The sequence below is a fragment of the Lithobates pipiens genome, unplaced genomic scaffold (genome assembly GCF_037356315.1).
Source record: "Lithobates pipiens isolate NorthernLeopardFrog02 unplaced genomic scaffold, aLitPip1_a1.2 Scaffold_10, whole genome shotgun sequence".
Classification (NCBI taxonomy): Eukaryota; Metazoa; Chordata; class Amphibia; order Anura; family Ranidae; genus Lithobates; species Lithobates pipiens.
In genome coordinates, this window is record NW_027507686.1 from 53,944,258 (window position 1) to 53,972,245 (window position 27,988).

Sequence of the window (27,988 nt, forward strand, 5' to 3'; positions counted from 1 at the left end):
TAGGCCAAAGGAGGGAATGTTAATGACCATTCCTGACCAAGTTGGTTGGGAGTTCTATTTATAGTAGGACTTATCTTGTCAAACAAAAAATTGCCAATAGGTAAAGTTTTTTGGTAAAGGATACTTTGAGTTTCTTCTGCCAAGCACATTTCACTTATCTGCCAGCAAGTTTTTGTTATACAATTACTGACTGTGACACATGCAGAGTACAATCCTTGATCACTCGTCTGTGGCCAAGTGCAGAAATAATACATGCATGTCAGCGCACTTGTACTACAGTTACATCATCAGTGCCCAATGTGCAACGCACAAAGACATCGCAATCAGAATGTGAAATAGTATGCAAGAGTGCTGTACATACTTGCATATTGTGCGTGCCCGGCCACCTTCCCTGGTCTGGAGATGGGGATTACTGACCTTGAACTTACTCCAGTCTCTTGGCAAGTTTCCACCCAACCTCATTTGTTTATGGTCACAGCTTTACTGGAGGGTTTTATCTTGCCAGCAGTTAATCCCTAGTTATGCCCTCTGAGGTTATCTAAAAAATGCAATCAGCTCTGCACCAGCTCCAGACAATGGAGCCATTTCCAATTTCCAGAGTCCTGCCAATCATAGCGTAAATGTTCCCAAAGAATTAGTGGGATCAATTTATCAAAGTGTGCCATGTATGCCAAAATAAAATTCTAAATATATTCCAGGTTAGCACTAGAAAATGCCAAATGAACCTGTATAGCTGTTGATGACAGCAGAGCCAGTTCTGTTTTTCAAACACTTTGACAACTGAAGCTCATTGTTTTCTATCAACCCTTCACCAATCGCTCAAAAGCTTTAAAGCATTAAGGAGCGTAAGGAGCTGTGAAGCTATAACTAAAGTTGGAAAGCCCCCTTGCTATAGGTTTAAGTCATCTATTTACCTCCCAAAGCCTGGTTCAAAGGACATCATCCTAACCTGCCTTGCTGCCATCTTGCTACATTCCCAGCTATTCCTGCTCACGCCTCCTTTACAGGATTGAGCTCTCAAACCCCCACATATGTGGTTCACTAATTCCATTTCAGCACCACTGAGCTCAGAGCTTCTGTGCCAGGAAAAACAGAGAGAGTGCATGTGAAGGGGTTTGATTCAACTGGTAGTGTCTTAGCAATGTCCTAGCAACAAAGCAGAATAGATTGATGCCATCTCAAGAGTTTTCCAGCCAGGCTTTGGGAGGTATAAAAATGGCCTACACCTACAGCAAGGGCATTATTTACCCTTGGTCCAAGCGGCAGAGTTTGTTTTTCACAGGATTGTTCTTTCGCCTTTACCAAAAATCTGCCTAGGCATTTATTTTTTATTAAAGTGAGCGACCCTTTAAATGGTGTTCTTTTATGGACAGAAAGGTCTTTTGGTAATGGCTCATTTCAGCAGCATTATTCCAGTACAAGGAGATGGTGCATGATAAGCAAAAAGCAAGAGAATATGTCATATCTGAATCAAACTAGAACCAACGTCTGTCTGCAAAGAAAATGTAAAACACTCTAATGACATTTGTCACTGCATGCTTGAATAGACCGTATAAGTCTGAAAGTCAAGCAATGGGAAAAATGGTGTTCTAGCACAAGCTTTGCTGTGGAGTACTGTGTAAGCACTAAAGCCAGCACATTTTTATCCCTCTGCATCAACCCTTGGCTATTCCAATTTTGTTACCGACACCCAGTTTTAGATTTCTCTCTCTTGGAAGTGGATCTGTCAGCTAGATTCAGTAGAATCTTACAATTATGTGTGAACAAGCGTAGCTTGTATCCAGACATGTTAAGAAATGAAAAGGAAAAACAAGGATGACTAGTAGGTATTATCACACCAAATCAACATTGAAAAACAGGGACCTATAAGTGGTTTTGTGCTTGGGCTATATAATCACTTGCGAGTTTCTGCTTGCTATATTCAATCCACTCTTACAGAGGTTTTTCGATTGACATTTGAGACCAGATCCTTTGTAGATTTTTCCCTGATTTGCCTCCACACAATTTGGGATGATCTGACCATTGCTACCCCACTGCGTGATATTTTGTAGGTATGGCGGTTATTACCCCCCCTCCCCCCCCCCCATCTCCTTTTTTTTCCTTTCTGGATAGATTTTTTGTAATAAGGTGCTAAAGTCTCTGCTAAAGTAACTTTGTAATACAGGACTATAATATGTTTTTAACTTTTAGATCAGAGATTCATATGTTTGATAAAGTTCAGAAGAAGCGGCATTACCACAAAACGCATGGACTCTGATTAGTGACAGTAGCTACCCGTTTTATTTAACATACATACTATGCAAAAAATGTGTATTACATAGGTTATAATAACTGGATAAATAAAATAATGTTCATGTTTTCATATTGATTTGGAGTATGTGATAATACCAACTGGTCAACCGTGAACACTCCTTTTGTTTTTCCTTTTCTGAGTTGTTTATGGGGTGATGCGCGCCCCCCCATATACACTACTAGGCAGAGATTTATGCCATCATCCACACTTTTTTTCTGCACTTTATCTAAACATGTTACAATGCTGATGTTCTAGAAGTAGAGGGTCCTCTATATATAGACCTAATGAATGTCATTATAAAGAAATTCAGAAAACTGGGGGGGTTTTTGCATTTAAATTTGGAGAAACTAAAATACACTTTTATAAAACTATTTTTAGTGTATTACATGCTCCAAGTTCTGATTGGATGCAATGTTGGACTACAGTAAATATGATTAAATGATAATTTCTAGAAATGGCTGAATACAACAGTCCAAGGCGCCCATTGTCACAGGCAAGTCTTTCAACCGACTCCCTGTGATAAAGGGTTCTGATTTTTCACTCCTTTGTGACGTGAGAAGGATCAGGATTTTCTTCAAATAAATTTGGCGCTATGACGTCAGGGGACAATGGGCAAATACCAGGGGAGATTTACTAAAACTGGAGCACTCAGGATCTGGTGCAGCTCTGCATGTTAATAAGAAAAATAAGATTGCGCTATGGACAAATTTACCTGTTCACTAGACAAGTTTGAAATAATTAAAGTAACTAAAATAAAGTGAACTGTGAGGGGTTAAAGCTGCCTGTGCTTGAAACCTATCCCTCTAAGTGGGAATAGGCTGGAAGTCTGAAAAAGAAAATTAAGCTATGGCGCTAAAACCTTATTAGTGTACTATAAATATAAATGCTGATGCTCTGCAAAATCAAACGAAACCTCATGTAGAAATTTCCCAAACTCCACTATATGCGTGGTATTAAACAAATTGCGTGAAACGAAAAAATGTGAATGAAATGTGTGTCTTATCTTACAACACAAACATGCACAGGTGTAGTGAAAAATCCGGTTAAACTAACACAGCTAAAAATATAGGTGCTTGAGTAAAAAAGTGCTTTTGCTCACATGTGTGAGCCAATAATTATACTCCAAAAGTGACAATCAGAAAAGCATGGTGAAAAAATATCAAATAAGAACACCAAAAAAATTTTTTTTTTTTTTTTTTTTTTTTTTTTTTTGTAATGTCCAACTAAAAATATTTGTTCAAAGTCGCATCTTCTAGTTGTTATAAAAACGCATAAAACTTTTTTCTGGTAAGGAAGGTAAAGCAAGGTGACTGGTGTAAAAGGGTTGGATTCCTCTCCGGTGCGCCACTCTGTGTTAGAGAAGAAATATATATATGCGCTCACCAGACATCAAACCCTTAATGGGTTAACCAAGCAGTCACAGTATGAGCCACTGTGCAGCTCTCGCAGGGCTCTGCCTCCGCTGTGCTGTGGAGATATTTTGCACTCTTCCTTCCGTGAATGGTCCGTTTAGCGTTTATGCATAAAGGGAAATAGAAGTACAGCCATAGTGCAATACTGTTGTATAAACGTACTTGTTTATTAAAATCAGGTTACTCACATAATCCAAAAAGACAAATCGCTGTGAAATTGGTTGCGCCGGCGTTACTGCTTGAATAGCGGTGTAAGGTGCACGTCCTAGGCCACGCCCTACGCGTTTCGTCAGAGCGACGTCATCTGGAGCTCTGCATGTTAGCCAATAAACTTCTAACTACAGCTTGATTTAAGTTAAAAAATAAAATAAAACCTGGAAGCCAATTGGTTTCTATGCAGAGCTGCACCAGATTGTGCCAGCTTTAATCCTGGTACACTGCAGGTTAGGGGGGGAAAAAGGGTGGGGGGGGGGGGCGGTCAGCTCTGGTTGGAGCAGCTGAGCTGTTGTGTTCCGACAGGGGGACAGCGCCCCCACCAGAACACTCTGGTCAGCACTCTCAGTCGGCTGCTGGTTTTCCATCTGGCCTTTTCAGACCGGTTCCCACACACACAGGCCGAATGTCAGCTGGTTTTTATTGAACCAGCCCATGTCACCTGGTATTCAGCCCATGTGTGTATGGGGCTTTAGAAAACCTCCCCCGTTGTATGTTCCAACTCAAAGATTTTGGGGGGAGATCTTCATGGCTATGACCAACCTTGCACACAAAGTAAATACATAAAAAGCATAAAAAAAAATACATTCAGGACACATCAACCTTGAGCAGTGGAAGCTCTAAATACAGCTTTAGTAAATGGGCTTTGGTTTTTCATTGAAACAGGCTTTTAGAAGAAATGCAGGTTGTGCTTGAATACGTTAAAATGATTAGCTTTGAAAATACTGAACTCCTTTTCAGAGAAGGAAATGAGATTCAAGGAAAACCATTAACAGTTACATGCTAGCTGGCACCTACTGGTACAAGGCCGGTAATGTGACAATGTGACTGTGCAGTTTTTCATATGGTTATATACAGTGGCATTCTATTCAACAAATGAAATGAAATAGATGGTCTCTGGCTTCAAAAGATGCTTTCTGGTAAAAACGGCTTTTGGCAGATAAGTAAAGCGATTCTTCAGACCAAAAAAAAAAAAAAGCCACTGTTACAGAATACTTTGTTATACAACACAAAGGGTTTCCCATCTTCTGCATGCTTCTGGTCTCTTTGGGAACAAAAACCTACAGACTTGTAGTGCATCATCTGGAGAAAACTACTAATATATAGGTTTTCACTGATGCCCACTGGTATCCTTTAAGCCTCATAATACATAGAAGAGTAGGGCATAATGAGCTGTAAAATAAAGAGACACTACTGTTTACTATGGGTGTACCAGAGGTGGGAACCCCAATAAGAAATTAGAAGGAAGGTGTCCATTTTTGGATAATGGAGAACACTTAATGAGATGGCGACATCTAAGAAGAGCCTTGGAAACAAGACCACAAGAGTGAACTATCTCTGACCCGTCCAACACCAGGTAGCATGTTGATTTACTGCAGAAACAAGAACCTGTTGGAGAATAATGAGTTTTCAGGACTACCACACCATCTCTTCTATGGTTCATCAACAGGTTTTTAAAGTGGTTGTAAATCCATTGCAACCACTTTAACCTACAGGTAAGCCTAGATTTAGGCTTACCTGTAGGTGCAAGAAATATCTCCTAAACCTAAAAGGTTATTTGCAGAAATAGTGGCACTGATGTCCATGCGCCGTAGACCTTGGGTGCACTGAGCGTGCCGTTTCTAGCGGCGATCATGCAGTTAGTGGCGGCACCAGCGCTCATGCGTGGGAGTGACGTCATTGCGGCTCCGGCCAGTCACAGAGCCGGAGCTGCAATACCCGGAAGTCACTCCAGGATAGATGGCGGCGTCGGAGGAGGTGGCGAACGAGGGCTGATGCAGGGGGCTTCGATCTCAGGTAAGTAATTCATAATTATTATGATACAGGATTTATATAGTGCCGACAGTTTACGCAGTGCTATGAGCTAGTATGGGTTCAGTAACACTTTAAGTTCAAAGTATTATGAATGTTATAAAAGCTAACAGAAATAGTGTTATCTGAATTATATAAAAAAATAAAAATAAACTTGTATTTTACCAATTCTAATCTTACAGTATTTTTTAGGGAAACAAATTGCAACAAAAATGTTTTGTCAAAACAATACAGCCATTGGTTTCTGTTATTTTAAATAGCCAAGATAGGAAAGGGTTACAGTAGAACATATATTATGTTTCTATTACCGTCTGGGGATTCCATTTCACTTTTTATCTCTAACACCTGGATGACAAATGTGGGTAACAAGGTTACAGGGACCAGGAAACCTAAAGATAACCACACTATGTTAAAAAATAAATAAATAAATAAATTGGGCGGGGGGTTTGGGGGGGGGGGGGGGGGGGGCAAAAAGTACTGATTTTTGTTGCAGACCCTGCTCTCATTGAGGATATTTCAACTTGCTTCCTATCCCTAAAGGTGATACTAAACACAAATCTTTAATGTACATTTTTTTCCTAATTGATATACAAATGTTGCATGACCTGTCTACCAGAAAACATAGGCAAGAGGAGCTTCTAGTCCTGCTGCTGCACACATTTTTTTTCTTTCTTTTCTTTGTTTTTTTTTTTTTATTTTTTTTAAAAAACAGCCTTTGTATAAAAATAAAATATATATTAATACATTTCATATTATATATAAATATAAAATCAAATCTTTACTATTTTTGGCAATAACATGGCGTGGGCGGATTTCAGCCAGACACAAACGTGTCTCATGCCCCTCCAGTCTGTGTCTAAAAATAACAGGGAGGTAAAGCCACCATAAATCAAGTAATATCCCATCCCTATTGTGTTTAGCTGGTTAGTGAGCATGGAGGAAGAAGGTGGGAGTGGGCCAACATTTACCACTGTGGATACGCCCACATGTGCTTCTCTATAGTCACATGGGCTGCTCAGATGTGATAGAGAGGAAATGCTCAGCACTGAAAACTGAGCATGTGCAGAACTGCCAACACTGCTCTACAAAATACCCAACTGCATTGGGGACATGAACAGAAGGTGGCGATAGAGAGCAGCAGGATCAACCGGTTTTTTGTTTTGTTTTTTACAGAAAACAAATCCCATAGTTAATGAGTGACTATGTACAGCATTTATTGATCTTTTTTATGATGTGGGTTTCGCGACACTTTAAGGCAAAGGGAGCAAAAATAAATCTTCCAAATTAGGCACAGAGGTTCAAATGGTTCCCTACTCAATCTAAGGGAAAAGGTTTGGGCTAGAGGTAGATTTTAAAATCTAACTTCAAGTTTTGCACAAAGCACATTTCCATCCAACTTAGGAGCCCCTTAAATATTTTTTGGTTTTCTAGTATATATACACATCTTTTACCCAGCTGGTTTCTCTTTGGTCATGTGATTGCCCATGGTCCTCTCACTAGCCCTTTACTCTCCAGCAGTTGGTAGTCCTCGCTCCTCTACTAAAGGGCGTTAACCCAATGATCTTAGTACCATTACAGCAGTACTGTATGATCAGGGTGGCTTAACATACTCCCCATATGGCACATATTTCACAGAAAGTAACACTCAGCATCATTCAACCCAGAAAAACAGCAGCAGTAGAAGGATGCGGCGAGTCTTCAGGAGCCAGCACCAAAAAGATGGCGAGTACTGTAGTGAAAGTAGCTTTTTTGTTTGCATTACCCATTGATGATTCTGGTTTTGTTGTAAAGTTGACTTTGGCTTTAAATCCTTTTACAGTATGCTTCAAAATACGGCGACAAAATATTAACAATCTGAATTCATATCTGAAATGTAGAAGTTGCACTCATTCCTAGCAGTTAATCGAGTCAACATTCGCCCAGGCAAGCCACACTACTTATGAAAGCTAAAAACTGATTGGTTGCCATATCTAACAGCACACTAATATTCTTTGTATCATTTTTTTAAACTAACCTATATACTAAATATCAGCTGAAAGACTCAATGTACATATCTGTCACAGAAAAAAAGCTATGTTCCTTATTTTTAAACCCCAAGTGAGCTTTTTATGTTCGCTAGCATGGAGCTGGCTGAACCTTATTTTCACATTAGCTCGCTGTATAAATAGAGGAGCTCCAGCTGAATATATTTAGCAATGCTTGTGCTTACCAGAGAATTCTGAATAAAACCATGTGCCAGATGCTGTAAAATTATTACACAAATGATGAATTGTAAAATACAGAGAGCGGAAGGAATAAAAAGGATTTATGGGGAGGTGAATGGAGGTAAACCACATTGTAGAATGATCATTAAGGGACTGAGAACTCACTATATAAGTAAAAAGTACATGGAGATGTGGGGGTAAAATCCCGATCAAACCATTACGGAAAAAATCACTGTGACATGACGGGCTTAAATTCCATGAAGTCCATGCTACCGACTCGTTCTTGATGGCTCACTATTGTAATAATTGGCCTACCGGTTGCACATGATGAATTAAACAAAATATAACAATTTAAAAGTAACCATATAGAGCAAATGGAGAAAACAAATACAAGTATGTTTCTCCAAATATGTGGTAGTGTCAAACGGTGTGAACATCTAATAAACGGATGAATGCTAATATGGTAATACACGTTATTTGTATTGCAAGAAAACACACAAGACGGAAATGCCTAGTGTGTTACCAAAGGTTTATTGTATAAAAACACAGATCCTGACAAAATGAATGCTTACAAAAGGAAAGATGTGTGAATATGGCAAATGCGGGAATCATGTAGCCTGACATGCAATACCACAACAGTGGCTAGCTGGCGCATTTCAGGAGTGTACTATCTTCCCTTTAGAACTCCGAGGACACTCCTGAAACCTGTCAGCTGCCACTATCTATATTTTAAATACAATAAATCTCCAGTAATGCACTAGGGGTATGAGCCCTCATATGTGTTTTATTTTTTTATATTTGTCTACTGGATTCCCCCGATCTGAGGAGGGCTGCATCGGCTGAGAATTTGATGGATGTCTACCTGTTGCTACCTATGGCCTGTTGTAACTTGAAACTTTTTTGGCAGTACTGAGCGCTGGGAGTGATTGTGTGTTTTGTACCAAGCAACTTTTGGGTGGTCCCTCCCAAGTAGGCCAATAGGAATATATTGGAGCTGGGACAGCACTTATTACATCAACGAGTGGAACCCAACCAGGGATTTAAAATTGTTTGCCCTCAAATTGCATAAAGCTCCAGTTCCATGTAGTTTTATGAGAAACATTACAGAATAATAACTAAACTTAAATAAAGAAACCTAGGCATCCCAATCCTATCAAACCTAAATAAATCAATAAAAGTAATTACATAAAACTGCATTTCAGAAGATCAGGAAATTCAAAGCTAGAGGAAGCTGAAAAAGTTTGGAGCTCACTTCCACCATTTGTATTGACATTAGTGTCCTTGTGATCAATTGGGAGGCTTGGCCATAGTGGAACAGTATAGCTTTCATAGTAAAAGACAAGATTTATAGAAATTCATCTGCTCATATATCTGCATTTACTGTGCATTTTGACAGAGTATATACTGTACTTGGTTTATTTTTTTTTCACTATTTGCTCTGTTTAAATGGCCCAGATTTGTAACAAGCCTACTTTAAACAGAGTCCCTGTCAACCTGACCATTGATTTGCAACTCAAACTGATCCCTTTGCTTATAAGTCGTATTGATGAATGAAGCTTAAGCCCTGTACACACGGGCCAAATATCTGGAGACAACGGCCATATAAAAAAAAATAAAAAAAATGGGGCCAACATTCTGCCAGTGTGTATGTCGGTCTGTCCAGCCGGCTTCTGTCGGATGAGCATGCGGGAAAATCAGCAGCCAACCAACTCCCAATCAGTGCTCTCAGACAATGGCAGAGTGCGCTGATCGGAGTGTTCTGATGGGGGGCCATCCCCCGGTCAGAACACATCTCTGTGGGGGAGATTGCCTAACTAACCTTGCAGAGGGTTGTTTGTGTGTACCCAGCTTTAGTTTAGATTTTTTCACACATTCACCAGTACATCAATGGCCCATAAAGAAAAGCGGTCAATAATTAAAGTACACCTACCATTTTGTACAGCTTAAAGACAAAAAAAACAAAAAACAAATAGGCACCACCCAGTACCAAAAAGCCATAAATGCAGGGTGCTCATGGGACCCCAGATTATTACAGTATGCAAACACTGAAAGCCAGAGGACAGCCCACTAAATATCCCACAAAGTAACATGGGGCCTCAACCGCCTACAGAAAGTCATCTGTAGTGCCTTGTGAGATGCACACAGCTTTGGCAGCGCACACTGGAGGAGGGACTGCTGCAGGGTTACATGGAAGACCCCAAACCCCAGGCAGTATCCATCTGTAATAAACCAGGAATTTTCATGAATATTGCCTGGGCTTTGGGGTCTCCCAAGTAACCCTGCAGCAGTCCCTCCTTAAAGAGGAAGTAAACCCTGATGGGTTTACTTCCTCTTTTTTTCCCTGCAAAGGTAAAGCATAATGGACTACTATGCATCGCATAGTAGCTCATTATGTGTCACTTACCTGACACAGGAGCCAGCGAAGTCGCCGCTGATCCCTGTAGTCCGCCGCGTCCATCTTGCTGGTGGCGTCTCGCAGCTCCGACCAATGACAGCGGCGAAGCCGCGATGACGTCACTCCCGCGCATGCGCACGGGAGTCGCGCCTCGCAGCTCCGCCGCTGTCATACGGCGAGGCCGCGATGACGTCACTCCCGCGCATGCGCACGGGAGTCGACAAATTTGGCAAATCCATTCTTGGACTTGCCGCATTTAGTGCGCATGCGCGCCGCTGTCTACGGCGCATGCGCCGTAGACAGCGGTGCCCATTTTCGGGCAAATATCTCCTAAACCATATAGGTTTAGGAGATATTACTTGGACCTACAGGTAAGCCTTAATCTAGGCTTACCTGTAGGTCAAAGTTGTTTGGAAGGGTTTACTTCCATTTTAAGTACGTGCTACCAAATGGGCAATGCCAAATTTGCATTCTAAGTATGAAGTGTGTGAAATGCAAATCTCGTTTTTGGCACAAGTATGCACCAATGCTTGGAGAATTGATGATTATTATACTTTCAAACTCTAGAACAGTGGTCTCCAAACTGCGGCCCTCTGCTTGCATTTATCTGGCCCTCAGGGCTCTATTCCTGTTTACCAAACACAGTGCACTGTTTACTACCACTAATGCCAGGATAATTTATATGCACAATGCTTGAAGGATAGTAAAATGGCCCTTTGTTACAAAGTTTTGGAGACCCCCTGCTCTAAAACATAAGTGCTGCCAGAAATTCAGCATGTTTTTTCCAATTTTTCACTTGTTTTTAATGATAAAGCAGAGATGGAGAGGGACAACCTGATGCCTCCCATAGACAGTAACTTGAAGATCAGCCAACATGCACTGGGCAATGGGTGTGCGTGTTAGGTCATCTTTTAGTCAGCTTTAGAGGAAGGATATTCAATCATAGAGGTTGCAGACTACACAAGCAGGAGGAAGCAGTATAGATTTGACATGCAGGTTTGTACATACAGTATAATAGACAAACAAGACCAAACAGAACTTACCCTTCTTTCTTTGTCACCATATTCGATACCAAGAGTGTCCATGGCACGGACAATGGCTGCCAGGGACTGGATAGTGTTACTATAAACCACAGGCTTGTATTGTTTCACATCTTCACCTGAGAAGCCATCTTCATGGATAATTCTGTATAAGAAAGAATAAATGTATCATTGATCACAACCAATAGAGACAAAGCAACACATACTAGCAGCAGGCAACTGAATACATATATAAAGGAAGAGAATGATGGAAAGGTCAGAAGAAAATGGTGTTTAAGTATATTTAGGTATCCCAGTGTAAGATTAAGGAATACATTTCAACAGAGGCCTCAATGATACAGAGAACAAAAGGTTTCCAGCACCAGTGCAATTCCCAGGGATGTCGATCCTCAATAACCATACAGTAGCTTTGCATACATTATTAATTGTGGTGGACACACCATTAAACCAAGTGCTTGAATGGAGAAGCTCAGATTACAGGAAGCTGGTACCATCAATGTTATGGGTTAAGAGGCTTTATAAATATGGATTAATGGCAACTCTGTAAGTGCTCTGAAACCACTTAAAATGTCAATCTCTGATTTATGGCTATTTGGAGTCGTGGTACAAATCAAACCTAATTGTGTGTAGAGTTAGACAATACTATACTCAGCAAAAGGGATTGCAGAGAAGTGATGGACAAACGTCTTCTCCGTTTGTGACATGTCAAGGATGCTCAGTCATACCATGGTGACATACACAAGAGACTGGTGAAGGATTCACATGACAGCCAGCACAGGAAGAATAACAAGGAGGAAAAAACGACATGCAGTATATAGCAGCACAATACAGGGTACAGGTGTACAGTGTCAGTTCACCTTTTAATTTTCTCTAAAGAGGGGAGCTTACACTTTAACAAATGCCGTAAGTAAAGAAAAATGCATGTTGATCTGCTAGAACAGTGGTCTCCAAACAGTGGCCCCGATGCAGCTCTTTGCTTGCCTTTATCCGGCCCTTGGGGCACTTTTCCTCCCACCAATGCAAGCACTATTCATCGCATGGAGCACCAATGATGGAGCACCAATGATGGAGCACCAATGATGGAGCACCAATGATGGAGCACCAATGATGGAACACTATTCCGTCCTTGGACGCCAATGACGGTGTGCTATTCCTTCCAAAGGCCCCAATGATGGTGTGCTATTCCTCCCACTGACACCGTGGTGTGCTATTGCTTCTAGTAACGCGCTGAAATTTCGTTAGCTAAAATTATCGGATGAAAATAGGGTTTTCAGTGTTGTGGCAAAAAAAAAAAAAAAAAAACCCTGTGATTTTTACCACAATTTTGCCTTGCTTATGTTTTTCATAGGTCATGCGACTCAAAGGCATCAAAAACACAACGCTTCCCTTTTTTAATCTGTTCTTGCTACGTTTTCAATGCATTTCAATGGGGAGGGTGCGTGTTTGGTGCGGTTTGCCAAAAATGCACCAAACATGTAGCAAGCAGGGTTTTTAACACAGATTCAAAAGGTGCCAATAATGGCTGACAAATTCAGGTTCATTTAAATTCATGGTAATAATTAAAAAGTCAACTAGAATACAATTTATAAAAATGTATATACATGTTAAAAAAACTAATTTCTGTTTAGGCCAAGTGTAACCTGAATTTTCAGTGCCGAAATTTCAATTTTTGTGCACCACTAATTGCTTCCACTGACACCAACAATGGTGTGCTATTGCTTCCACTAACAACGATGGTGTGCTTTGTTTCCACTGACACCAACAATGGTGGTGCACTATACTCCACAGCAACAAAGATGGGGTATTAAGAAAAAGTGTGCAGCACCAAAAAAGTAAATGAACAGCAATGAGATAAGACTGTTATATAAATGGACAGCATAATTGAAATAAAGTCCAAAAAAGTGTTAAAAGTGAAAAAATAGACAAAAAAAAGATTGATTGCTAGGCCCTCGGGTGGCAATCAGAGCATCCCAAAATGAAAAGTACCACATCCTAATAATGATTTTTGAAGGGTAAGAGAAGAAATGGACTTTAAAAGGCACATGTAAAAAATTATAACAAATTTTAATAGTTCACAGCTCAGATATACAAATACACATTGATTAAACAATACAGACAAAAATAAAAACAATGAAAAAGGAAAAACGAAGGACCCATTGATCAACCCCAAAGCATGAATGCTGCTAGTATAATTCCTGTGGGGTATTGATGACCAAGTCAATGAAGCCTCCACTAGGATATGGCATATTAATAGGGTGTTCATAGGTCCTAACGATTTAAAAACAGTTGGTGCTCGACATGTTTTGCGATTTCAACAAATATCGCTTCTTCAGGAGTTTGTTTAATTTAGAAAACTTTTTTTAGAAGAAAAATAAACCACAAATATATGTGTATTTACCCTCATCGATAGCGTGCCACTGCTGATGGGGCATCGGTGGCACTCTATCGGCGGGGCAAGTCTGAGACATTGCTCTAAACACAAAGTGTGGCGAGTTTACAACATACGCATATATAATTGCACACTGATACTGCATGTATAATAATTACACATATATTTGTGGTTTATATTTTTCTTCTAAAAAACTCTAAATTAAACAGAAGCTCCTGAAGAAGCGATATTTGTGGAAATCGTGAAACATGTCGAGCACCAAGTGTTTTTAAATCATTAGGACCCATGAACACCCTATCAATATATGCCATAGCCTAGTGGAGGCTTCATTGACTTGGTCATCAATACCCCACAGGAAGTATACTAGCGGCATTCATGCTTTGGGGTTGATCAACGGGTCCTCTTTTTCCCTTTTCATTGTTTTTTTTGTCTGTATTGTTTAATCAATGTGTATTTGTATATATGAGCTGTGAACTATTCAAATTGGTTATAATTGTTTACATCTGTCTTTAAAGTCCATTTCTTCTCTTACTCTTCAAAAGTGAAAAAAATGATAAAGTAAAAACAAATTCATATAGATAGAGAAATTAGTCCAATCATGTGAATGGAAATCAAAAAAAAAATCAATGTAGTGAAAAAAATTGATTTATATGCAGTCCCATGATAAGTGAAAACACAATAGTTCAATGCAAAGATGTGCGCACAAAAATTTGGTGGCGACTTGAAAAATGAAGAGGTGATCCAGTACAGTGCTCCAGAATCATCCACCACACCCCTGTGAAATGGGCATTTACCAGAAAAGCTGGCTGCTGTCCCAGCAGCAGCAAACACACACTCAGTGTAGATCTGCCATCTGTTGTGCGGAAGGCTGTTCAGCAACTCGCACCATCCAGATGTAGCTGTAGTAAATAAAGCTCACCAGGAGCCAGATTAAGTCTCCATAGTGTAGTATTTATTGGAATTGTAAGTTAAAAGCCAAAATAAAATGAATCATAAAAACATGACAATGGGTGCCACTGCCGACCCGTATCAGACAGACAGTGGCCTGACGTCAGCACTAGTGTCTGCAAAACCATTTTTGTTGTCGATTTCCAGCCACACACACACAATTTATATATATATATATATATATATATATATATATATATATATACACATATATACACACACATATATATATATATATATACACACATATATATACACACACACACACATATATATATATATATACACACACACATATATATATATATATATATATATACATACATACAGTGGTGTGAAAAAGTGTTTGCCCCCTTCCTCATTTCCTGTTCCTTTGCATGTTTGTCACACTTAAGTGTTTCGGAACATCAAACCAATTTAAACAATAGTCAAGGACAACACAAGTAAACACAAAATGCAATTTGTAAATGAAGGTGTTTATTATTAAAGGTGAAAAAAAATCCAAACCATCATGGCCCTGTGTGAAAAAGTGATTGCCCCCTAAACCTAATAACTGGTTGGGCCACCCTTAGCAGCAACAACTGCAACCAAGCGTTTGCGATAACGTGCAATGAGGCTTTTACAGCGTCCTGGAGGAATTTTGACCCACTCATCTTTGCAGAATTGTCCCAATTCAGTTACATTAGAGGGTTTTCGAGCATGAACGGCCTTTTTAAGGTCATACCACAACATCTCAATAGGATTCAGGTCAGGACTTTGGCTAGGCCACTCCAAAGTCTTCATTTTGTTTTTCTTCAACCATTCGGTGGTGGACTTGCTGGTGTGTTTAGGATCATTGTCCTGCTGCAGAACCCAAGTTTGTTTCAACTTGAGTACACGAACAGATGGTCGGACATTCTCCTTCAGGATCTCTTGGTAGACAGCAGAATTCATAGTTCCTTTTATCACGGCAAGTCTTCCAGGTCCTGAAGCAGCAAAACAGCCCCAGACCATCACACTACCACCACCATATTTTACTGTTGGTATAATGTTCTTTTTATGAAATGCAGTGTTCCTTCTACGCCAGATATACTTGGACACACACCTTCCAAAGAGTTCCACTTTTGTCTCATCGGTCCACAGAATGTTGTCCCAAAAGTCTTGGGGATCATCAAGATGTGTTGTGGAGAAATTGAGACGAGCTTTGATGTTCTTTTTGCTCAGCAGTGGTTTTCTCCTTGGAACTCTGCCATGCAGGCCATTTTTGCCCAGTCTTTTCCTGATGGTGGAGGCATGAACGCTGACCTTAACTGAGGCAAGTGAGGCCTGCAGTTCCTTGGACGTTGTTGTGGGGTCTTTTGTGACCTCTTGGATGAGTCGTCGCTGCGCTCTTGGGGTAATTTTGGGTGGCCGGCCACTCCTGGGAAGGTTCACCACTGTTCCATGTCTTCGCCATTTGTGGATAATGGCTCTCACTGTGGTTCGCTGTATTCCCAAAGCTTTGGAAATGGCTTTATAACCCTTTCCAGACTGATAGATCTCAATTACTTTCTTTCTCAATTGTTCCTGAATTTCTTTGGGTCTCGGCATGATGTGTAGCTTTTAAGGATCTTCTGGTGGACCTTACTGTGCCAAGCAGCTCCTATTTAAGTGATGCCTTGATTGTGAACAGGTGTGGCAATAATCAGGCCTGGGTGTGGCTAGAGAAATTGAACTCAGGTGTGGACAACCACAGTTATAGTATGTTTTAACAAGGGGGGCAATCACTTTTTCACACAGGGCCATGATGGTTTGGATTTTTTTTCACCTTTAATAATAAACACCTTCATTTACAAATTGCATTTTGTGTTTACTTGTGTTGTCCTTGACTATTGTTTAAATTGGTTTGATGTTCCGAAACACTTAAGTGTGACAAACATGCAAAGGAACAGGAAATGAGGAAGGGGGCAAACACTTTTTCACACCACTGTATATATATATACACATACACACACACACACACACACACACACATATACATATATATATATACACACACACACACACACATATATACATACATACATACATATATATATATATATATATATATATATATACACACATACACATACACACACACACACACACACACACACACACACACACACACACACACATATATATAAGCAATACACCAAACGTATAAATAATCTTAAGAAAGTGTGGTGTAGCGCCAAAAGTAAACAGCGATGAGATAAGAATACTGTTATAAATGCAGCACAAGTACAAAAGTGTTAAAAGTGAAAATATATATCTTTTTTTTTTTACTTTAGCATTTTTTCACTTTTTTTGAACTTTGTGCAGTCCATTTATAGCACAATATTCTTATCTCATCGCTGTTCATTAACTTTTGGCACTACACACTTTTTCTTAAGATTGTTTACAAGTTTGGTGTATTACTTATCTGTCAGCTGCCGCCCCGCCACAGCGCAGAGACACATCTTTTTAAAGATGGGGTATTTTTTACTCCCACTGATGTCAGGACAATTTCTGCTTCCACTGACCAAATTCCAGCCCCCCTAAAGTCTGAAGGACAGTAAATTGTCCCTTTATTTAGGAAGTTTAGAGACCCCAATGCTAGAAATCTGGTGCATTCCTAACCATAAAGTAGTAAGCTCACAATGATGACTCTGATGCACTTATATCTCAAGGGTTGACAGCTCCATCCCATTCTCCCGCTGGACTACAAACTATAAAGATAAGGGGGAGGTGTTCTGCAGTGCTTTAGGAGAGAAGTGTGAAAGGGCGATAACACTTAGAATTTCAGTGCGGCAGAGGCATCGTTATATCCCTAAAGGAATGCAGGTGCCCATTGGATTTTTACAAAATCAACAGGTATTTTTCTGAACTTGCAGTTTTTAAAGAGACACAACATGGAGAAATGTGCATATACTGCAGAGACGTACTGAATATGATTTTTCTTCTCATGTCCAGACACACTATAAGCTTTGCCTCACGTTTCTTCATCTGGTCTATTCTAACTCCCTGAATAGAAAATGAATGCTAATGATGCCCACTTGTCCCCTTTAATCAGGATCGTCAGGCTAAAAAAAAGTCATTTGCCCCAGGCGTACTAAAAAAATGGAAGCCAACTAACAGGCTTGGACTGGGAGGCTGTAAAAGGGCTCTCAGTGTCCCGACCGCCTGGTGCTGAAAAAGGCCATTAACCCCCTACTCCCCTAGAGGAATCCATCCTCTGCATCAATTATTCAGATCAATTAGATCTTAAATATTTTCTAATTCGGCCAACAATATTTATCTCATCATAAGTCCCATTACTATAAAAAAAAATTCTCAAAATGTAAAATGTAGAGATTAAAATGATGTAAAAAAAAAAAATGTGTGCTGATGTGGCTGCACTGATGGGTGGCACTGATGTGAACTGATTGGCAGCACTGGTGGGGAAAGAGAGGTACTGATGATAGGTGGCATTGGTGGGCACAGACAAGGCAGCGGCTATAAATATAAAAAAAACGATTACGGATCTTCGGTTTACATCATGTGATCAGCTGTGATTGACTCGGTGATCACAGAGCGCGCCACAACGACGCTCTGACAGCACACGCTTGGGAGGGCGTCAATAGACGCCTTCCCGGGAATTAAGGCCCACGCTGTAGCCATCATCCGGCTACAGCACGGGCGGGAGGTGGTGAATGCATTAAAATAAAAAACCTTCTGCCTTTACAAATCACTTTAACCCCTATTTTTACAATACTAGTAGGGGCCGAATTGTGTCTTGCAAAGCCTTGCCTTCCCTGCCCTGTTAATTTCTAAGTGTCTGCTATATTATAAAGTCATATTGTACATCCCTCATTTATGTTTGGGCATTATGGGGGGTAAGTGTACACCATTTACTGTACTACACAGAATGTTTGATGTTGAAATTTGATATATCATCACTCAAACCATACATTGGATTTACCTTCTGACATCAAAAAATGCTCACTAATGGCTCGTACACACGATCCGAATATCATAGGAAAACGGTCGTCCCAGGAAGGATCGTACGATTTTCGTTTAGTCAGTATTGTTGTCATCCGAAAATACAAATACATTACAACACAAGACATCACTTCCGATTATTTTTTCTATCGTACAAGAATTTTCGTGACTTTATTTAGCTATTCAATGTCTACTTGCGATTATTAACTGAAAACAGTCGTATGATCGGTCATCCGATATTCGTATACGGCTTCATGTACCGCAGCTGCAGGAAACCGCAAAAACGCTCCTCAATTTTGCAATGTTTTTGCAGTTTCCCACGCCCAGCAGTCAAAATGTTCCATCCTGAACGTGATTCTTCCATGTTCAGGAGAGGGAATGCAGCAGCTCCCAAATGATTCTAAAATCCTATGTGTACATGGACACAAAGGCTTTAAAGAGGAAGTAAACCCTGATGAGTTTACTTCCTCTTTCATTCCCTGCAAAGGTAAAGCATAATGGACTACTCTGCATCGCATAGTAGTCCATTATGTGTCACTTACCTGACACAGGAGCCAGCGAAGTCACCTCTGTCCCCTGTAGTCCAGCGCATCTATCCTCTCGGTGGGTCTCGCTGCTCCACCGCTGTCATTCAGTGAAGCCGCGATGACATCACTCCCGCGCATGCGCACGGGAGCCACCACGCGTGGCATATTCGCCATTGACAGTGCCGCGCTCAGTGTGCCTGCGCGCCGCTGTCTACGGCGCATGCGCCGTAGACAGCGGTGCCTGTCTTTCAGCAAATATCTCCTGAACCGTGTAGGTTTAGGAGATATTTCTTGGACCTACAGGTAAGCCTTAATCTAGACTTACCTGTAGCTCAAAGTGTGTTGTAAGGGTTTACAACCACTTAAGGACCGCCTCACGCCGGTATACGTCAGCAGAATGGCAAAGCTGGGCACAAGCTTGTACAGGTACGTTGCCTGGACGGCACGCTCGCGACCCGGTCCTGAGCTCCGTGATCGTGGAACTCGATCGCCGCCGGTGTCCCGCGATCGGTTTTCAGAGCTGAAGAATGGGGAGTGGTAAGTGTAAACAAACCTCTCCCCGTGCTTCCTAGTTGCCTGTCACTGATCGTCTGTTCCCTGTCATAGGGAACGACGATGAGTGATGTCACACGCCAAGCCACGCCCCCTAAAGTAAGAAACACATTAGGTCACACTTAACCCCTTCACTGCCCCCTAGTGTTAACCCCTTCACTGTCAGTGACATTTTTACAGTAATTAATGCATTTTTAATTGCACTGATCGCTGTATTAATGCCAATGGTCCCAAAAATGTGTCAAAATTGTCCAATGTGTCATGCATAATGTCGCAGGCACAATAAAAATAAATTAAAAATCGCTGATCACCGCCATTACTAGTAAAAAATAAAAAATAAATGCCATAAAACTATCCCCTATTTTGTAGACGCTATAACTTTTGCGCAAACCAATCAATAAACGCTTATTGTGATTTTTTTACCAAAAATATGCGTAAGAATACATATCGGCCGAAACTGAGGGAAAAAAAATTGGTTTTTTTATATATTTTTTGGGGATATTTATTATAGCAAAGTAAAAAATATTGCATTGTTTTCAAAATTTACACTTTTTTATAGGGCAAATGAAAACCAGAGAGGTGATAAAATAACACCAAAAGAAAGCTCTATTTGTGGGAAAAAAAGGACGCCTATTTTGTTTGGGAGCCACGTCGCATGACCGCGCAATTGTCAGTTAAAGTGACGCAGTGCCGAATCACAAAAAGGGGCCTGGTCCTTTAGCTGCAAAATGGTCTGGGACTTAAGTGGTTAATGGAGTCAAGTTTAGGAGCTTTGGGGAAAAAAACGCCAAAAGCTCCTAAGTTCAAGTTGCTAGTGTAAATGAAGCCACATGTACAAAAAAAGCGAGGTTGAGCAGTGGACAGGAGTGTTTACATACCGCAATTGCAATGATTCACTTCACATCCATGGCAAAGTTTACCCCACAAGTAGCAGTTGGCAAACCTGCCGAATCCAACCCATTGAAGTAAATTGGGAAGCATTGCAAACGCCCCCGAGGGTTAAAACAGACAGTGAGGAGTGTCTGCACCGCTTCCTCGCTTGTCAGTAGCCTCTGGAGCGCAAACCGAACACGGAAAGCAGATTTAGACGCATCTATGTATACTAAGACAAACTGTAATGTGAATCTGACGTCTATGGTTTATGCAATTTAAGTTATGAGGTACCATACATTAAAGTGTCACTAAAACCACATAATTAAAAAACTATCAATAAATAGTGTATTACATGCTGTTCATTCTCACTCAGTCGCTAAGGAATTTGTTTTCTGTATTCTTCAAAAAACCTGGTTGATCCTGCTGCTCTCCATCTCCACCTTCTGTCCATGTCCCCAATTCAGCTAGGCATTTTCAGAGCAGTGTTGGCAGCTCTGCACATGCTCAGTTTTCAATGAGTTTCTTTGCTGAGCATTTCCTCCCCATCGCATCTGAGCAGCCCATGTACATACTCAGCCTATTTGATAATCCAGCATTTAGGTTACTCTGTGATTTGACAATGAAGAGGGAGCAACAGACTGTGGCCATCTCACAGCTATGGACAGCCAATTGGTTGCAGTGTTGTTCAGCGTATTCTGATAATGGAGAAGTACCGTCAGGCAGAATAAAACAGCGCAGTGAGGGTTCCTCCATCCACCTCGCGGATGGGTGAATCCATTTATTTTTTCCAACCAGCTCTCTAGCTCAGCGTTTCTCAACTCCAGTCCTCAATGCGGCCCAACAGGTCATGTTTTCAGGCTTTTCCTCAGATGAAACAGCTGTGGTAATTACTAAGGCAGTGAAACCGTTCAAAATAATGGAAAAACCCTGAAATTATGACCTGTTGGGTGCCTTGAGGACTGGAGTTGAGAAACATTGCTCTAGCTGATCGAAAAAACACAAATCTACGGCGAGCCTAAGAAGCAGCCTGTCGATCCCTATACAAAAATCCCTCTGTAGCAAGATGCTCTGTCGCTGGCCTGAATGCTACTAAACTTCCATCATATTCGCCAGCAGCAGGATCGCGTCACCTGTTTGACATCAGCCTAACACTGAAGCACACAGCATAGGACTAAGGCACCTTTTAACACTTGTGCGACTTTGTCGTAATTTTGGCACGATTTTTAGGCAATGTCGCCACGACCGACAAAAACTTGAAGCAATGCCTGTGTAATCTTGAGGTCTATGGACCTCAAGCCGCATCAAATACAGACCAAAGTGGTGCAGGGACTACTTTGGAGTCGCAGATATGAATGGTACTTATTGGAAATAATGGGGTACGACTTGTCATTCGACTTGGCAGTCCCAAGTCACAGGACAAGTCGCACAAGTGTGAAAGGGGCCTAAAGCACTAAAAGACAACCCAGAAATCAAATTAGACGTGGGGTGTACAGGGAAAAAAAAAAAAAAAAGAGCAGAGCGCACATCTATAAGAATAATGTAAATGGCTGGAACAAAACAGAGGGAAATGCTTGCATAGGAAATACTTTGGAGTGAAGCAAAACTGTTGAAATGTGAGGGAAAAGTCAAGATGGATGTGATGTCAATTAAGGGTTATACTGTTACATAAAACGCATCATGCTATACTGACTGATGAGTTCTTATAAAGGCACTTGATTACAGAAGTGCATAATATGCTGGTTTAATAGTCCTGCCCCCCCCCCCCCCCCCCCCGTGTCCTAATCTGGCTCTGTGGACTGGTTGAGGTTAGTTCAGACAGCTGGAATTTGCACTGCGATATCCACCAGCCATCTGTGATGGGCTCTTGGCTGTGCCAAAGGAGAACGGAATTTAAAAAACAGGTCATTTAAACAATGTGCATTTAACAAAATAGAAACGCACAGACAATACACAGCAAAACGCCACAGCATGCTATACATTCAGTTTTAAACACGCAGCGATAGGTTTTTAATTTTGTGATGCTCTGGAATGCAGTTTTAATCCACAATTACATTTTTATTTAATTTTTCTGTTTTTGTTTATCTTTTTTACCTCCAGAGTTCCTATTATGTGATGCAGCATGCTGCGATGGGATACAGTGACCCGGAACACTTTGCATAAAAATGCAACATTCCTATTTTCTTTCAGCGCAACACTAACACTTACATTCGTGTTAACCACAACCACAGGACCACAACCACCGTTGGGACGTGTTGGGAAATGTAGCCTAATGCTTTTAGTGTGAACCAGCCCTAATATGAGATTTAAAAGCGGAACTTCACTATCAATCAACAATGACTATTTTTAATCCCCATGCTGCTGGCTTTGGTAAATAGAGAGGAAGGCATATTTACTTGTTTTTTTTGTTTGAGGCTAGGTTCACACCATAGCGATGCGGGAACGCCGCAAATCCGCGGCGTTTTCCCGCATCGCATGCCTCCCGCCGGCAGTTCACACTGCCCTATGCGGACTGCTGGGAGTGTCAATGAAATGTTAATGACACCCCCAGATCCGTCCGCATATCGCAGTGCGATCTGCACACTCGCACAGGAATCGGATCGCATGGTATGAACACCCATGTGATCCGATTCTGCTGCGGACCAAAAAAAGGGTCCCGTGCGAGTTTGCGGCGGGAGCGATGCAAAATCAGCCATACTATCTGTATGGCTGAACTCGCATCGCTACGGAGATCGGATGTGATTTGCACTGCAGTGCGGTGCGAATCACATCCGGATCTCCCACCCGCAGCAGTGTGAACCCAGCCTTAAACACATTTCTTCAGCTACTTACCAGTTTTCAGGCCTAGGCAAATTATGTCATAAATTCCAGGAGTCTTTCGGAAGGAAGGAGGGGTTTTATTAGATAAGCACACCCTCCTGTCTGCATGCTTGAGCTAAGGGCAGATGGAGGACGTAAATGCCACACAAATCACCTGCCCTTGCTCAAGATGGCCATGGCACAACATGCTAAAAGGCATTTTTCAAACTGATGTATTAACAAAATAAAGCATGGATGGATGAGTTTGCTATTTTGCCCCTACTTCTCCTATGGATCACAGGAGTGTACTCTTGTGACCCGTTTTCACTCAGGGCTTTACAGTCTGGTTCCACCCAAATGCCTGGCTGCAGCCCTGTACTCCAGTGAGCACTGGAGGGGTAAAGCAAAGAGACAGTGACTAACAGTCACTGGCCCTCTGCAGACTGAAAACTGAGAAATGAGCGCCCAGCGGGGCTTTGATTGCTTAGTTCTTGGTGTAGAGCCAGAGGGGGACAGCTGGGATCGGAGTTGCAGCCATCTAGGGGGGTTTGATTATTTTGTTTTTTTCTACTCCCAAACTCTTTTCTGCTTCAAGCCACCTGAGTAAAATTCAGCTCGTTCAGCAGGGAACAGTGTGTAGCTTTTCCCACTTGACAGAAATTCATCGTTTGATCAATCTGTCAAAGGGGCATCCTGAAAAAATTGTCTCAACCAGTGGTTGCGGCCAATCAGCTGCAGTAGTTGATGAGTGTATTTGACAGCAGCGGTTACCAAAGTGGTCATGTAGGCGGCATGTGACTAATCAGAATCATTCTAATCTGTCTGAAAGCCCTGAAAAAAGGAAAGAAGAGGAGGGCTTTCAAATTTCTGGGCCGCTGTAGTAAGTCTGTACACAAGTACAGGCTGAAAACTGGAGGCCATGTCCGCAGGAGACCACATTGCACCTGTGAACTACCGATCACGAGTGCCATGTTTTCAATGCTGCTGCTGGGAAAAAATAGTTTGTTTTTTTGTGCAAAAATATGTGCATTTAGGCCTCTTACACACTACAGCTTGAAAAATCTCAGTACAGCGGGCTCCTTTGCTGATCTAAAATGCAGCCCATTGTTTACAATATACCTGTACACACAGGCAGGTAAACAAATACTGCATATTCTTAAGTAAAAAAAATAATAATAATCTGCGTTCCTAGTCAGTATTTTGCGCCGGTACGTGCATATGAGCATAAATATTAATGAATGTTGCCTAAGAATGTATTGTATGTACGACTACGCATATACACTCAAAACAAACACCTGAAATTACGTACAGAAATGCTGATGCTCAAACATTAGTACCGTGTGCCTTGTTTAATTTTTTTTCATAAAGGTGAACTTATCCTTTAAAGTGGTTCTAAAGTCAGAAGGTTTTTTTATACTTACCTGAGCCCCATCTGTTTGCACGAGAGACTCAGTTCCTTCCTCATTGGCTGTGACCACAGCGGGACACCATTGGCTCCTGCTGTCAGTCAGTGAACCAATTAGGAGAGAGCGGGGGCAGGGCTGAGCTGCCGCTCCATGTCTGAATAGATACACAGAGCAGTGGCTCGGGTGCCCCCATAGTAAGCTGCTTGCTTTGGTGGCACTTGGCAGAAGCCAGGAGCACCAGGGAGGGCCCTGAGAAGTGGAGGATCCAGGCTGCTCTGTTCAAAACCGCTACACAGAGCAGGCAAGTATACAATTTTTATTTTTATTTTTTAAATAACAAACAAGCGAGACTTTAGTATCACTGCAAAGGACTTCTGCCTGGAATAATGTACAAACCAACCATTCACAGAAAGTTAGGATTTCTATCAAGATATAGAAATGTGTACAGAACTTCATGTATAAAACTTTAGGTGACCCACACTGACCAGAGTCCATAGATTTTTCTACGGTCAGCATTTAAGAAAACATCCAATTGGCCATTAAAGACTATACAGACCCCTCTTATTCTCCATTCCATTTCTATGAGGGGGCCTCTAATGTGACCACTTCACACATTTCTGCATATTACAGGAATCTGGTCTCTCTCTTCTGTTAATCCCCCATTCACAAATCAATCTTATTTGCAAGACCCAGTCACAGGGTTAGGAGAACATTGTTCTCTGCTGACACAGGTCAGTGGTGGTCTTTTCATTGAGGAACTCTGTTACCGGCCCTCTGTCAGAACAGCACTGCTACAAGAAAAGCCATTATCTCCATCTTGCCTGCACACTATTGTAATGTAAAACAGAGCTGCCCAGCTACTGAGATTCTGATGTGCAGCAAGATGGTTTATATGAACTTCATTAACGCTAGCCGTACACGGCATAGGAATCGGATGAAATCGGAGCCGTCTATGGAAAGCCTAAGGGCTCATTCCCACTGAATTCATCTTTGTCACTTTTGCTGCATTTGTAAATGCATGCTTTCAGTAGGCCTGGTTCTCAAATCAATGTGTTGCAATGCATAAAAAAAACTGCCTGTAGGACTTTCTTATAAATTCCGGGTAAGATCGTCGTAATCATTGTGCAGCGATCTACAAAATTTCCAGACCCTCCTCCCCCGCTGTCTTCTGGGAGACACGCGGGACCATTCGGAAAGCGCATCTCAACTCGCACGTGCGCAATAGGAAACAGGCTGGTCCAACCAAAGCAAGTCCAGTCAAAGCTTGGAATGGATCACAAGAGTTCAATTTGTTTTGCACTCCTGTGACCCGTTTTTAGCAACGAGTGGACTGAAGTCCACTCTCTGCTGACGTCACCAATGTCAGTCCAGACACCGTGTCATCCTGACCAGAGTCTGGATCTGCCAGGTGCCTGGACTGACACCCCTCTCAGTGAGCCGCTGAGAGCCTGAGATGGCTGTCCCCGACCCCTCCACAGCTCAGCACTCCAATGAGCAAGGGGGGAGAAGAGCAGAGAGCTGTGACTGACAGTCAGCAGCTCTGAATACCGAGTGACCGGCGGTGATCGATCGCTGAGTTTTTAGTGCAGAGGCGCCGGGAGACACATGCAGCATTGGACTGATCCTTCACTCACCTAAGCAAGTATGAAGAGGTGGGGGGTTTAGAAAACTTTACTTCTCTTTTAGGCCGGGTTCACACCGCTGCGATGCGGGAACGCCGCAAATCCGCGGCGTTTTCCCGCATCGCACACCTCCCGCCGGCAGTTCACACTGCCCTATGCGGACGGCTGGGAGTGTCAATGTTATGTTAATGACACCCCCAGATCCGTCGGCATATTGCAGTGCGATCTGCCGACTCGCACAGGAATCGGATCGCATGGTGTGAACCCCCATGCGATCCGATTCTGTTGCGGACCCAAAAAAGGGTCCCGTGCGAGTTTGCTTAGGGAGCGCTGCGAATTCAGCCATACTATCTGTATGGCTGAACTCGCATTGCTACGGAGATCGGATGTGATTTGCTGTGCGAATCACATCCGGATCTCCCCCCGCAGCAGTGTGAACCCAGCCTTATGGTAACGTTTGTTCCTCTGGAATAACGGCTTTATATACGGTAAATAAAAAGTGGACCACTGTAAGCACCCATCAGTGTTAAAGGGTTTGTTTCAACATCATAACTGCTACATCTGTGGGACAGCTTGTGCTGTTGAAAAATAACAGATTTACAAGCTGGATCATCAGGTGAAAATAAAAGAAAGCCAAAAAAAGGAAACAAATGCAAACATGACATCCAATCAGGTAGCTACAGCATAATAAAATGTTTGCTTTTGGGTTTAATACTGCTTTAATGTGAGCAAGAATGGTAAAAGTGACATTTGCCAACATGTTGAACTATTACTTCCTATAAGAACGTAAAATATACTTTCACTGAGCTTGTGTTGAAATGTAATGTTGCCCTAGACAAGATAAAAAAATATATCATGGCAGGTTCAGAGGTCTAATGACTGACTATGATTGCTCATCTCCACTTGCTATTAATAAGAAATCCATCTTGTTGATAGCAGCACCATATGGGTATCCCCCTCCCAGATCAATAGCAACAATTGCACTATGGTAGAAGAGAGGCGTTGGTCAATACACCAACACACAGTTGGGGGTGGGAGAAAGCTTGGAAAGAGTCTGGGGATGGGCAGTGGGCTGGGGATAATGGTAAGACCGGGAGGGATTGATAGAGGAAAAGGGGTTTGAGAGGATTGTTATGGAAAATTGGAAGTTGGATTACCAGACATGGATAGAAATCTAGCTGTAGAACAGAGCTCGGTTTAGAGGCTTTCAGTTTCTGTTACAAGAGTGACATAGATAAGCTTTTCCAATCATCTGTCACCAAGAAAGTTCTAGCCAGGATCTTCACATCACAAAAGAACCTTCTACATTTGTCACTGGAATCCTAATGTATACGACCTGCACCTGCAAGCCATCATTCTGGAGTGACTGCATCTCAGATAATTAAACAATGATTAACATACACTACTTTAATCTAAATGTTAATCCGGTAATCTGAAATGCTTCACTCCTTGTCTGCTTTATGCAAACGTGATTTAACAAATGAAGCTCTCTGCAGATTCTCATACTGTTCAGATGGCACTGGTCTACCAGCTGAAAAAATAA

At 41.7% G+C, this 27,988-nt stretch overlaps 1 protein-coding gene across 2 annotated transcripts in view; it reads right to left on the reverse strand.

Moving 5' to 3' along the window:
- The window catches only part of GNAO1 (G protein subunit alpha o1), a 364,707-nt gene that overhangs the window by 209,444 nt on the left and 127,275 nt on the right, over positions 1-27,988 (reverse strand). For both annotated transcript variants that reach the window (XM_077455095.1, XM_077455104.1), the window contains exon 3: positions 11,373-11,514. In XM_077455095.1, coding sequence (XP_077311221.1) covers positions 11,373-11,514 — 142 coding nt within the window. The remainder of the gene's footprint in view (positions 1-11,372; positions 11,515-27,988) is intronic.